This window comes from Borostomias antarcticus (assembly GCF_949987555.1).
Source record: "Borostomias antarcticus genome assembly, chromosome: 9".
In the NCBI taxonomy this organism is placed as follows: domain Eukaryota; kingdom Metazoa; phylum Chordata; class Actinopteri; order Stomiiformes; family Stomiidae; genus Borostomias; species Borostomias antarcticus.
In genome coordinates this window covers 24,877,627-24,889,232 of record NC_140242.1, presented here as the reverse complement: position 1 = coordinate 24,889,232, position 11,606 = coordinate 24,877,627, and the positions used below count along the sequence as shown (strand labels likewise).

At 48.2% G+C, this 11,606-nt stretch overlaps 1 protein-coding gene across 1 annotated transcript in view; it reads right to left on the bottom strand.

The window, feature by feature from the left end:
• The window catches only part of fmnl2a (formin-like 2a), a gene marked incomplete at its 5' end in the record, with an annotated part of 58,453 nt that overhangs the window by 35,928 nt on the left and 10,919 nt on the right, over positions 1–11,606 (bottom strand). Inside the window, 2 exon segments of the mRNA XM_084442758.1 lie at positions 1,632–1,670; positions 1,672–1,797. Coding sequence (XP_084298884.1) covers positions 1,632–1,670; positions 1,672–1,797 — 165 coding nt within the window.

The window sequence follows — 11,606 nt, the reverse complement described above, 5'->3', positions numbered from 1 at the left end:
AACTAACTAACTAACTAACTAACTAAACTAACAACTAACAACTAACAACTAACTAACTAACAACTAACTAACTAACTAACTAACTAACTAACTAACTAACAACTAAATAACTACAGGCCAAAGGCCTTGGTGAACAGGTGGGTTTTGAGGGCTGATTGTCCAAGGTCAGGGCGTTACAAATCCCTAGTTACACACCCAGCAGGCTGCTGATTAAGGATCCATCTATCTGGGCGGGCCGATAACGTACGGTGCAGTACAGGGCCTGGGGCCACCGGCGTGGAGGGGCAAGCTGGCCTGCAAGCCTGTAGGATGTCCAGGAGATTTCTACGAGCATGTATAAAGGGGTTCCTGCAGCGTCTGTGGTGGCTATAAAAGCGGTCTGGGGGATACGGGTGGATGGGTTCCATCTGGGCTCCGCCCCCCTGCACCTGCACCGTAGGGACCTGGGAGGGCCTAACAGGAGCTGTGCCAGGGGGGCTTATGTAACTTCCTGTGTGGAGGGGAGAGGGGAGCAGGAGGGGAGAGGAGAGCAGAAAGGAGGAGAGGAGAAGGGAGGAAAGGAAGAGAGGAGAAAGGAGGAGAGAAGAGTAGAAGGGAGGTGAGGAGAGAAGTGAAGGGAGGAGAGGAGAAAATGGGAAAGGAAGAGAGGAAAGGAGGAGAGAAGAGAAGGATAGGAGAGGAGAGGAGAGGAAAGGAGGGGAGAGGAGAGGAGAGGAGAGGAGAGGAGAGGAGAGGAGAGGAGAGGAGAGGAGAGGAGAGGAGAGGAGAGGAGAGGAGAGGAGAGGAGAGGAGAGGAGAGGAGAGGAGAGGAGAGGAGAGGAGAGGAGAGGAGAGGAGAGGAAAGGAAAGGAAAGGAAAGGAAAGGAAAGGAAAGGAAAGGAAAGGAAAGGAAAGGAAAGGAAAGGAAAGGAAAGGAGAACAGGGAAGGAAAGGAAAGGAAAGGAAAGGAAAGGAAAGGAAAGGAAAGGAAAGGAAAGGAAAGGAAAGGAAAGGAAAGGAAAGGAAAGGAAAGGAAAGGAAAGGAAAGGAAAGGAAAGGAAAGGAGGGGAGGTTTCATGTGGCTGTCAGATGAAGGGGAGGAGTGTGTTCTCTGTAATTAGAAGCCACATGTGAAGCCTGGAGTCAAACCCAGACTGGCTGCTCCTCAGAGAGAGAGACTGCACAGCAGAGGAGAGGAGAGAGGGAGGACGAGAGACAGAGAGAGAGAGAGAGACATTTGGAGAGAGAAGCACTTCAAAGAGAAGCGTTGCATGCTTTTAAGAAAGACAGAGAGAGAAAGAGAGAGAGAGAGGAGAGAGAAAGAGGAGAGAAAGGGGGAATCTCTAAGCGTGCATGGTACTGGGGAGGTGTCTGATCTAGGTGTGTGTGTGTGTGTGTGTGTGTGTGTGTGTGTGTGTGTGTGTGTGTGTGTGTGTGTGTGTGTGTGTGTGTGTGTGTGTGTGTGTGTGAGGGTGTGTGTGTGCGAGGGGGTGTGTGCGAGGGTGTGTGTGTGTGTGCGAGTGTGTGTGTGAGTGTGTGTGTGTGAGGGGGTGTGTGAGTGTGTGTGTGAGGGCCGCTCGCCCCTGTCCGTCTCCCTCCGCAACAGTCGCCATGGCGTCGGTGTGTTTAACACGGCATGCAAAAACGCATACGTATCGCATCGTGAGGCCCTTGCCGACACCCGGCCCCAGACAGAACAGACAGAACAGACAGAACAGAGCCCGGAGGTCCCACCTGGTCACAGATCAGCTCCCACTTCTTCTCGTTGTCGTACTGGCGCAGCAGCCGGGCTTTGTCTGGAGGAAGGTTCATAGAGCTCTGGAAGAGAGAGAGAGAGAGAGAGAGAGAGAGAGAGAGAGAGAGAGAGAGAAAGGAAGAGAGAGAGACAGAGAGAGAGAGAGGAAGAGGGAGAGAGAGAGACAGAGATAGAGAGGAAGAGGGAGAGAGAGAGAGGGAGAGAGAGACAGAGAGATAGAGAGGAAGAGGGAGAGAGAGAGGGAGAGAGAGACAGATCAGGGTTAATTGGATGATCATCAGTCTTGTAGGTCTGTCTGCATGGCACAGCACACAACCCCAAAAAGTGCCATGCAGGTTCCTATAGGCTGCATCAAAACATTGTATACATGTACAGTCGGTTGGTCATTGGTGTGAAATATATTAATAACTGCTTTGGGCCTTTTACTGTAGATGGTCTTCTGAGGCAATGGTTAGGGTCTGTCTTCTAGACCAGGGAGAGAGGGGGAGAGGGGAGGGGAGGAGAGGAGGAGAGGAGGAGGAACTTGACCATGTTGTCTGCATGGCAGAGACGAGCCTTAACCCTGTCATAACAACCAACATCAAGAGTATTCACTAAACACCACTTTATACCCCAGACATCCCCAGGGCACTATGCTCTGTGTGTGTGTGCGTGTGTGTGTGTGTGTGTGTTATTCCATCATCCATTCAATGAAATTCCAGTAGGCCCGCTGACATGCAACTGCCATCAGTGGAACGTTGGCACGACATGGAGTCAGAAAGAGACCAGTCTCCTCCGCCAGAAACCAAAACTCTGCTCTGAAATCCTAGACGGGCTGTTATCCGCTATGGTTCAATCAAATATTAATATATATAGGCTGGTTTAAACGAAAATTTCAACAAAGAGCGGGTGTTACTGAGCGTAGTGATAACTGATAACATCACCGTTATAATAGGTACTGCAGCCTAAAGCAATCATTTTACTGACGGGCATTTGGAACAAAAATCTGCTGTTAAGATGGGGGGGGGGGGTTGGAGAATAACTTCCAGAAATGTGTTGTATGAGCTGATCCAACCATGTGTTGGTTAAACTCCTACATGTGTAGAAACACAACATTCATCGTCCAAAAGCATTACACAACTTCCCTCGTTGCAGTTTTTTCCCTTTGTCCTACTTTTAAACATCTGCTTCATGTACGTTATTAATGATGCACCCCCCCCCCTCCCACCCCCAAACCTGCAGTGGTCTGCTCCCCCTAACCCCGTAAGAGTGTTGATCCCACCTCATACCGTAAGGACATTACAAAAGGCTGAAACACTTAACCAGGGATTTATCGTAGAACAACAGCACATGGTGAAAGCCAGCGTCTTTCACTAAGAGAGGTCAGTAGAAGTAGGTTAGCAAAAATAACTATGCGTTTTCCGCTAGGCCACACTGATGACAACTTCTCTGAGATATTAACTTGAAATATGAAAGATATGTAGGATACCTGACTCGGTAGTCTTAATATTCCACAAGCCTAATCAGCCTAGCTTTCCAAACAAAACTTTATTTGTATAGCAACCAGAGCAAAATGACAGTTGGGTCTACATCTGAGAGCTGGTCAGGGGAGCTGGGCGAGTCGCCGGCTCCGCTCCGTGTAACACAACCCCGGGTCTCTCTCTGACCAGGCTGTTTCTGGGACTGCTGGACACAACCCTCAATTACAAACAGTCACAGCACTAACGCTTGAGAGAGAGAGAGAGAGAGAGAGAGAGAGAGAGAGAGAGAGAGAGAGTTTTCCACTCCTTACGGAAGGGAAAATGTGGTCATTTTTTACTGTGTTCCCTGCAGCAGCAGCAGCTACCGGAGCAGATTTTCCCCCCCAGACTCGGCCGGTGGGGTCGTCTGTCAGGACGTGCTCAGCGCTCCACTCTGAAAGACGGCTTTTTCCGCCCCTGTGTTTTTCCAAGGGCCCGCCCGCTCGCGAGGAGAGCGAGAGGAAGATGGATGATGATGATGATGATGACACTGGGAGTGGCTGGCTCTCTGTGACGGACTGGTACCCAGACAGTCAGAGAGACGGAGGAGAGATGGAGCGGAGTCTCGTGTCTGTGCATAAACGAGGTTGTGTGTGGGGAGGGGCCTGCCTCTAATTAGCCACCTTCGTGGCTACTTTCTTTGCGTGAGACTTATGTTTTCAACATCAGCTATCAAGTGGTCTTAGACTCAATGGACTGACCCTACACACACAATACTTGCACATTTTAAACCAAGAACTGGTAACTCAAACTGGGGAATATGGTTATGCAACTGAACAGCCTTAGGTTTACATTGACGGGTATGAGACCGGTTGAGACTAAACAGAAAAGGACCTTGTGTGTACTACTGACAGGTTACTGAGGACACACGCACACACACAGACTCTGGTCGCCATGGGAACACCCAGGGGGGCTGAAAGGGTCCTCTGTGGGACAGAAAGGTCATCTCTAATACCACGAGAGAGAGACCATGTCTGATTCAGCAGAACAGTCTCTCTCTCCACAGAGCACACATGATGGTAATAGCAGCCTGCCGTGCCCTCTCTCTGTCACTCTCTCTCTTTGCTACTCTTTCTCTGTGTGTGTCTTTCTCTCTCTCCCTCTCTCTGTCTCCCTCTCTGTTTGTCTCCCTCTCTCTCTCTCCCCCTCTCTCTCAGGGAACAGCAGATTGTGTTAGTATTCAGCAGGGTTGAGAGTGAAGACAGTCGGCTGACTGCTGACTACAGGGAATTGGAGTCTCCGGAGTTCCATTGACTTGTCTGGTGGGTCCCCAGACTGCCAGACCCCCCCACCAAATGCACGCTAAAAGCCACCCCCCCCCCCCACACACACACACACACCAGACTGCCCCCCCTCTTCCTCCCCTAACTCTACACCTGAACAACCAGTCACAATATATGAGGTAAGACCACAAACATTCCACGCATATTAGGCCGGCCGGCCAACCGGAGGCCAGGATCTAAGCCCCTTCGCACCAACCGGATGACACGGCTGGATGTGGGAGAGTAAACCGTTAACCAACACCAGTTCTGCTGCTGCCTTGTTTTGGCTGGAGTCCGGTAGCCTGTTGTCTTGGCGACAGATGGGTTAGTGGCGATGTCACTGACGTAAGTGCTATGATGAGGTAAGCGCTCTCGTGGACTGCTGGCTTGGCTGGCTGGCAGACTTGACTAGCTGGCTGGTTGGTTGGTTTGCTGACTGGCTGGTTGGTTGGTTGGTTTGCTGACTGGCTGGTTGGTTGGTTGGTTTGCTGACTGGCTGGCTGGTTGGTTGGTTTGCTGACTGGCTGGTTGGTTGGTTGGTTTGCTGACTGGCTGGCTGGCTGGTTGGTTGGTTGGTTGGTTGGTTGGTTGGTTGGTTGGTTGGTTGGTTTGCTGACTGGATGGTTGGTTGGTTGGTTTGCTGACTGGCTGGCTGGTTGGTTTGTTTGCTGACTAATTAGCTGGTTGGTTGGTTGGTTTGCTGACTGGCTAGCTGGTTGGTTGGTTGGTTGGTTTGCTGACTGGCTAGCTGGTTGGTTGGTTGGTTGGTTTGCTGACTGGCTGGCTGGTTGGTTGGTTGACTGGTTGTAGGGATGAGACTGTATGGATTTTTGCATTACGGTACGGTATCTAGTTACACGGTACTAGGGATGGGAATTTCGACTAATTTTAAAACCGAGTAACCTAACCTGATCCTACTCGAGTAACCGATTACTCAAAAAAAAAGATTAGCCTACTCAAAAAAAGATACCGTCCAGACAGAGCGCATTGAACCCCGGCCCCCTCGGAGGGGAATACGTTTTTTTCCGCCGTTATTACCGTGGCGGTGCTTTCATGTCTCGTCCATGCCCTTGCAAATAAACATATTTAAAAGCTGATGTGTGGTTGGATGCATTACTTATCATCGGATTGAATAACCCACAGGTTTTCATGAAGCTATCGGAATCGAAAAACGCAGCCTTTTAATGTGGATGCACTGCCCAGCTCAAATAGCTTATTAAGCCTATCGTTAGGCTACTCTGAAAACTCTAAGCCTACAATATGCAACCAGACCTCTAATTTACTAATCAAAATTAAGTATTAAACCAAGCCTTTACTGCCGATGCCGGATAACAAGTGAATTAATTTTTAGCGTTATCTAAAAAGCACCGCGGCACTCACTGCCTATTTCCAATTTATTGGACAATAATGGATGTTTCGGCGTCAAGCCTTCATTAGAGAAATGTCCATGCAAAACTAAATAGATTTATTGAACAACAGGCCTATTCATTCAATATTTCTTTATAGCAGGCTGGAAAACTATAGGAGTAGGCTATACGCGCATGGGCCTGTGCTGGTACTCGCTGTCTTTTTCAGCACCACCTCATTACCAACATGATTAGACTACCGCAAAATGATGGGAGTGCTGCTTGGAGCCAGAGTACAAAGTCCACTCACACCACTGCCTACTATGCACAGTATGCAGATAAACAACATCAGAGACCCGGTACCAGCGTTTAATTGTCAAAACAAAACAAATGAAGTGGCATATACTGTATATAGGCTTAAGTCTATAGTTCTCTCATAGGCTACCTACGCTGTAACAGGTTTGAAAGTCTGAGGCTCGATCCATAAAATGCTTTAACACTATGCAAAACCACGGTGTAGTTTGATCCAAAAATGCTTAACAGTATGGAAAACCGAACCATGGACAGCTAGCAGTAGCAAGCCCATGGGCTAATTATTGCTAGTTTTCGTGTCCACGTAACTTTGCACCCAAGAACTGTGTCCATGAAAATAAATATAGCTTTTAAAACGTAACCAGTTAGCTGGCTAGACAGTAATCAACTAGTAATCAGTCATCACTACCCCTGACAGCTGGCTGCATTTATTATTTTTTACGATCGGTGTACTTTCAGATATTCCGTTTAATAGCCAGGCAGGGGTTCCCCCGGGATCCCCAGACAGCTGACGAGTCATGCCCTATCTAATATCTAATCATTGGTTGCCTGAAAGAGCCGCAGTGACGTTGGAAGCGCCTTTCTGAAAAGTTGAGACGGCAATGTTTTCAAAACGCCTGAGCGCTCCGTATACAGCGCTTTTCTCCAGGCAGCCGCCAATGCTTTATCCTCTTTGGTAACAATTGAAAAAGGGCACAGGCGCTCAGAAATGCGCGCTTTCACGGCCAAACATGCCATATTGTATAGCCTTTAGATTAACCGAGTAGTGTTTATTTTCCGACTAGCAGATCGCCTACTCGGGTACTCGAGTACTCGGTTAACCGTGCACATCCCTACACGGTACGGTTTACGATATTTCACAGTATACAGCATTTCACCTCCCCAACACATAAAAAAACGCAAGTATTTTACTTTGATCGAACTTCAGTGCAACACATGATGGAAAATACATACTATTGTATTTAAGCTCAGTTTATTAATAGCAAGCTTATATTAAATTACAAAATTAACTGTTGCAAGCAACTTGAAATGTGAAGTTTCAGCAGCGCATTATTGTGTAATACCGGAAACGTAATACCGTAAACACAGGGAATGTCACGGTTCTAATGCCGTGGACATTTTATACTGCGGTTCACGGTTTTACAGTATACCGTCTCGGTCTCATCCCTAGTTGGTTAGCTGGTTGTCTGACTGGTTTGCTGGCTGGCTGGTTGGTTGGTTGTCTGGCTGCTTGGCTGGCTGCTTAGCTGGCTGGTTGCCTGGTTGTCTGGCTGCTTGGTTGGTTGTCTGGCTGCTTGGTTGTCTGGTTGTCTGGCTGCTTTGCTGGCTGGTTGCCTGGTTGTCTGGCTGGTTGGTGAGTTGGTTGGCTGCCCGGGGCTGTGGGGTTCCTGTCTGGTGAGGCTCCAGCTCAAGCACAAGCTCTCTTAATGCCCTCTCCTCCCAAATGAGCTGTGACAGCCACTCACTGGCGGGGCTCAAGTTTCCCCGGCAGAGGACCAGCAGAAAGTGTGTGTGTGTGTGAGGTGTATGTCTGCGCGCGTGTGTATAAGGAGAATGTCTGTGCACGTGCGTATGAGGAAAATGTCTGCACACGTGCATGTGTGTGTGTATGAGGTGTGTGTGTGTATGAGGTGTGTGTGAGTGTGTGTGAGTATGAATGGGGTGCTGATGACTTGTGAGAGGGAGCGAAGCAGCGTTTTGCCCTACCTGACCCAGTCCAGGCTGGAGCGTGGCAGCCCACCGTCGGCTCCAGACATGTTTTGTTACCCAACGCCTCATGAGGTGTGTTAAATCTCTCTTACACAATTATCTGAAACTAAACCAACAGCAGACTACACTCACTACCCAGGCTACAGAATACTCTATACTGGGTGGTCTAAAGGATGTTTGAGTGAGTGACTGTAGTTGTAGCTACCTTTCCCAATAAAAGATTAGGCCAACAACGAGTTAAAAAGTCCTGGACAGAATAGTTCTGAATGCGAAATAAATTAGTCAGCAGATTCTGCAGACAGCACAGTGTGTGTGTTTGTGTGTGTGTGTGTGTGTGTGTGTGTGCGTGTTTATGTGTGTGCGTTTGTGCGTGCATGCATGAATGTGTGTGCGTGCATGTGTGTGTGTGTGTGTGTGCGTGTCATCCCTCTGCCTTTCTGGCTGATTACCAGTATTTTCTCCAGACGACGGAAAACAAAATGTAAAAAAAGGATAAGCTTGTAGCAGCAAAGTCTGGCGCAGCCTTCTCACGCTCCATTTCACCACCATCCACTCGTCTCCAGGAAGACTAGCGTTGTAGCAGCGACAAGTCGCCTCACACAAAGCCTCCACTCAAAAGTGAAATCGGCCGTACGTTTGTCTACGGACAGACGGAATGACCCTCAGCTTTCTGTTTCTCACGAGGGCGTGGACTTGAGATACTGACCGCTGAGGAAAGCAGCATAACAGTAAGAGTTCCCTCATGCTAAACCGCCCCGCGTCTGATAGATATCCAATACCGTGTCCCCTCTGTGGCACGTAAACCACGTAGCCTATCGCAAGCAGCGTCCCTGAAATACTCCATCTCCGTGTTCAGCCGCAGACAGAATTCCGCGCGCCTCTCTGAAGGGCACAGTGAATTAGTAGCCTACCTACGTCGCCAAGCGGCACACCTCACATTCGAATAAAAGTTGTAGCGTATTGATTTAAACTCTGTGCCACAGACCGGCACTTCGGGGACGGACAGTGGGGCCTGCCAGCCTGTCCGGGCGCTGCGTGACTCATAGAAGGAGCCGGAAGGAACGGAGCTGTTGTTGGCTCAGACACCCTCCACACACACCAGCTCACTGGAGGTCCAGGCGTATTTTGCGGCCGGGGTGCATAGCTCAGCTCGGAAAAGAAAGCAAATAGGTCGAGATTGATCCGTTTCTCTGCTTGGTGGAGAGAGTCAATAAACCTCAAAATTCAAGCCAGGGCCTAAATATTTCATATTATTAAACAAGGGTAAACTAAAAACGTCATTCTGCCAGCCCAGTATTGAGCGACCGTTGTGGAAATGAAATCGCCTTGACGATACAGTCTAATGTACCAACCGCCATGGTGTGCGGTCTTGACCGAAAACTCAAGAGGCTTTTTGCTAAACTGATTTGTGTCTGTGTGCATCTGCTCAATGAAATTTACTTTTTACAAACAACAACAAAGGAGAAAGAAGATCCTAAGGAAGTCTGCAACGCAGCACCGCCTCCCCTCAGAGCTGCTCCAGAGCTGGGATGGAGAGGACCCTAGGGAGTCTGGCTACCATGAGGCATGAGCACACCTCCTCTCTCCTCTTTCTCCTCAGGGAGGAGAGCCTGGTGTCTATTTACTTCACTGCCTTAAGCCCGCCCCTTCTTCCGGCTCGAGCCTGTAGAGCCCGCCTCCTACTTCCGCCTGCTTTATTTACATTGATGGAAGAAAACATGGACATACCTGAAGAAATATTTCAAGAAGTCATGGAAGAAGTGTACCGGATACATAATATCACACATTTGAAGCCACCGCAGCGTCTTAGTCTCCGAAATTATAGATACAACAACTGTTCTTCTTCCGGTCCAGACCGGAAGATGATGCGATGCGTCATCCTAGGCGCTTCCCCTCTAGACCGGCGAAACAACTGCGAAAGAGACAGGCCCCAGACTACTGCTATCTGTCCCCCCCCCTCTCTCTCCCCGGCCACACCCACCAATCAAGCAGTTAGCTAAAGTAGAGCTACTGGAGCTCAAGTCAAATTGATGAATGACTACACAGCAATAACCACAGACATCCTCCCTCAGGTGTCTACCAGAGATAAGACAGACCCCATGCCACCCCTTTAATACTGGTGATCTGAAGCAGCTGGTGGGAGGGTCAAACACGTTGTTGGAATCACAGACCATCTGGTGCCTGTCTCAGTCATCTTAAATGTGTCAATTTTCAAACTTCAGCCACAACCAGTGTCCTTTCCTGTTACAGAATCCCGACAGCTGAAATTAGCTATTTTTAATGTCAGATTGTTGGCTAACAAATTCTTCTTGGTCAATGGTTAAGGTTAGAGAATTTGTATTGTATGTTTTTAGTCGAGATCTGGCTAAACAACTCCACTGGCGTAGCAACACTGATAGAGGCTTGTCCTCCAAACTATCATTTGTATCAGTCAGTCAGACAAAACAGGAAAGGAGGAGGGATTGCAGCCATTTTATCTACACAGTTCGCTTGTAATGACATTGACCTGGGTGAATTTACATTGTTTGAATTAAGCTGGACAGCTATGAACTTACCCAACATGTAAATGCAGCCACTCATCAGCATGGTAACACTCTGGACTTAGTAATAACAACAGGGCTAAACATTGATAATGTATCAGTACTCAAATTACCTATTTCTGTCCATCATGGTGAGTTTTTTTGATACCAACCTAATCTTAACAAAGACTAAAATGTATTTATTGTGAAGCATATTTAAGTTGCTTTACAATAACTTTAAGCTGCTTTTTTGTATGAAAGTGTATTATTTGTATGACAGTTTATTACCTCACCTCCCTAACCCTAATTCAGCACCTAGGCCTGCAAAGTTCACAGAGTACGTCCATTTTGAGATTGGCTCATCTGAACACACACACACACACACACACACACGAAGAGCAGTCTCTTCACTCAGCTGTTGAACAGACAGACAGGAGGCTGAGTGTGGGAGTGGCCTGGGCTCTTGGCTCTCTCACAGAAGTGTATTTCCTCACCGTTTCCTGAGCTGTCATCCAGTCTGGCTGTGTGCAGACCTGCTACCGACAGAACCAGCAGAAGATGGCTTTCCCAGCAGCTCAGACACACAGTGTGTGGACTGTGACTGAGGTTCACTAGGCTTGCTGATGATGACCAACATATCAAGCCTCCTCCGTATCATCCTTTTCTCTCACACCGCTCACTCTTTTCTAGTGCCCTTTTTTGTTGACCTTTTCATGACAGAGGAGCAGGCTACAACTTGTACTCCCAGGTGTGCAATGTTTCAGGTATTGTCAAGTAGTCATAACACAAGTCATATAAGAGTTGCTCAATATTCAGGAAATGACTGGCTCGATGAATTGTTCTCTTAGACAAACTTGGCCGTATCTGTCATAGTTTGCGTTCCGGCCTGCGGCTACCTTTAGCTGTCTGACACAGATTCGACAGAACTGCTACCTCAGGCTACAGGCCTATCATACTGTATATGTTAAACACTTTTCCAGATGTGGGGACATGTGATGCTGTCTACAGAGACACTGCTCCAAGGAAAGGCTGGGTGATAGCTTTGTGTAAACGTAGCCTAGGCCTACGCAACAGTAATTTAATATAGCAATTCAAATCCTCTCTGAATGTGTTTAGTACAGGAGCTTGTTTCAAGTGCAGCCCTACCCCCTCTTTCTTGCAATGTCTGTGGATTGGACCAATAGCAATCGAGTTAATAGACAGGCGATCGGTATCTTAAACAT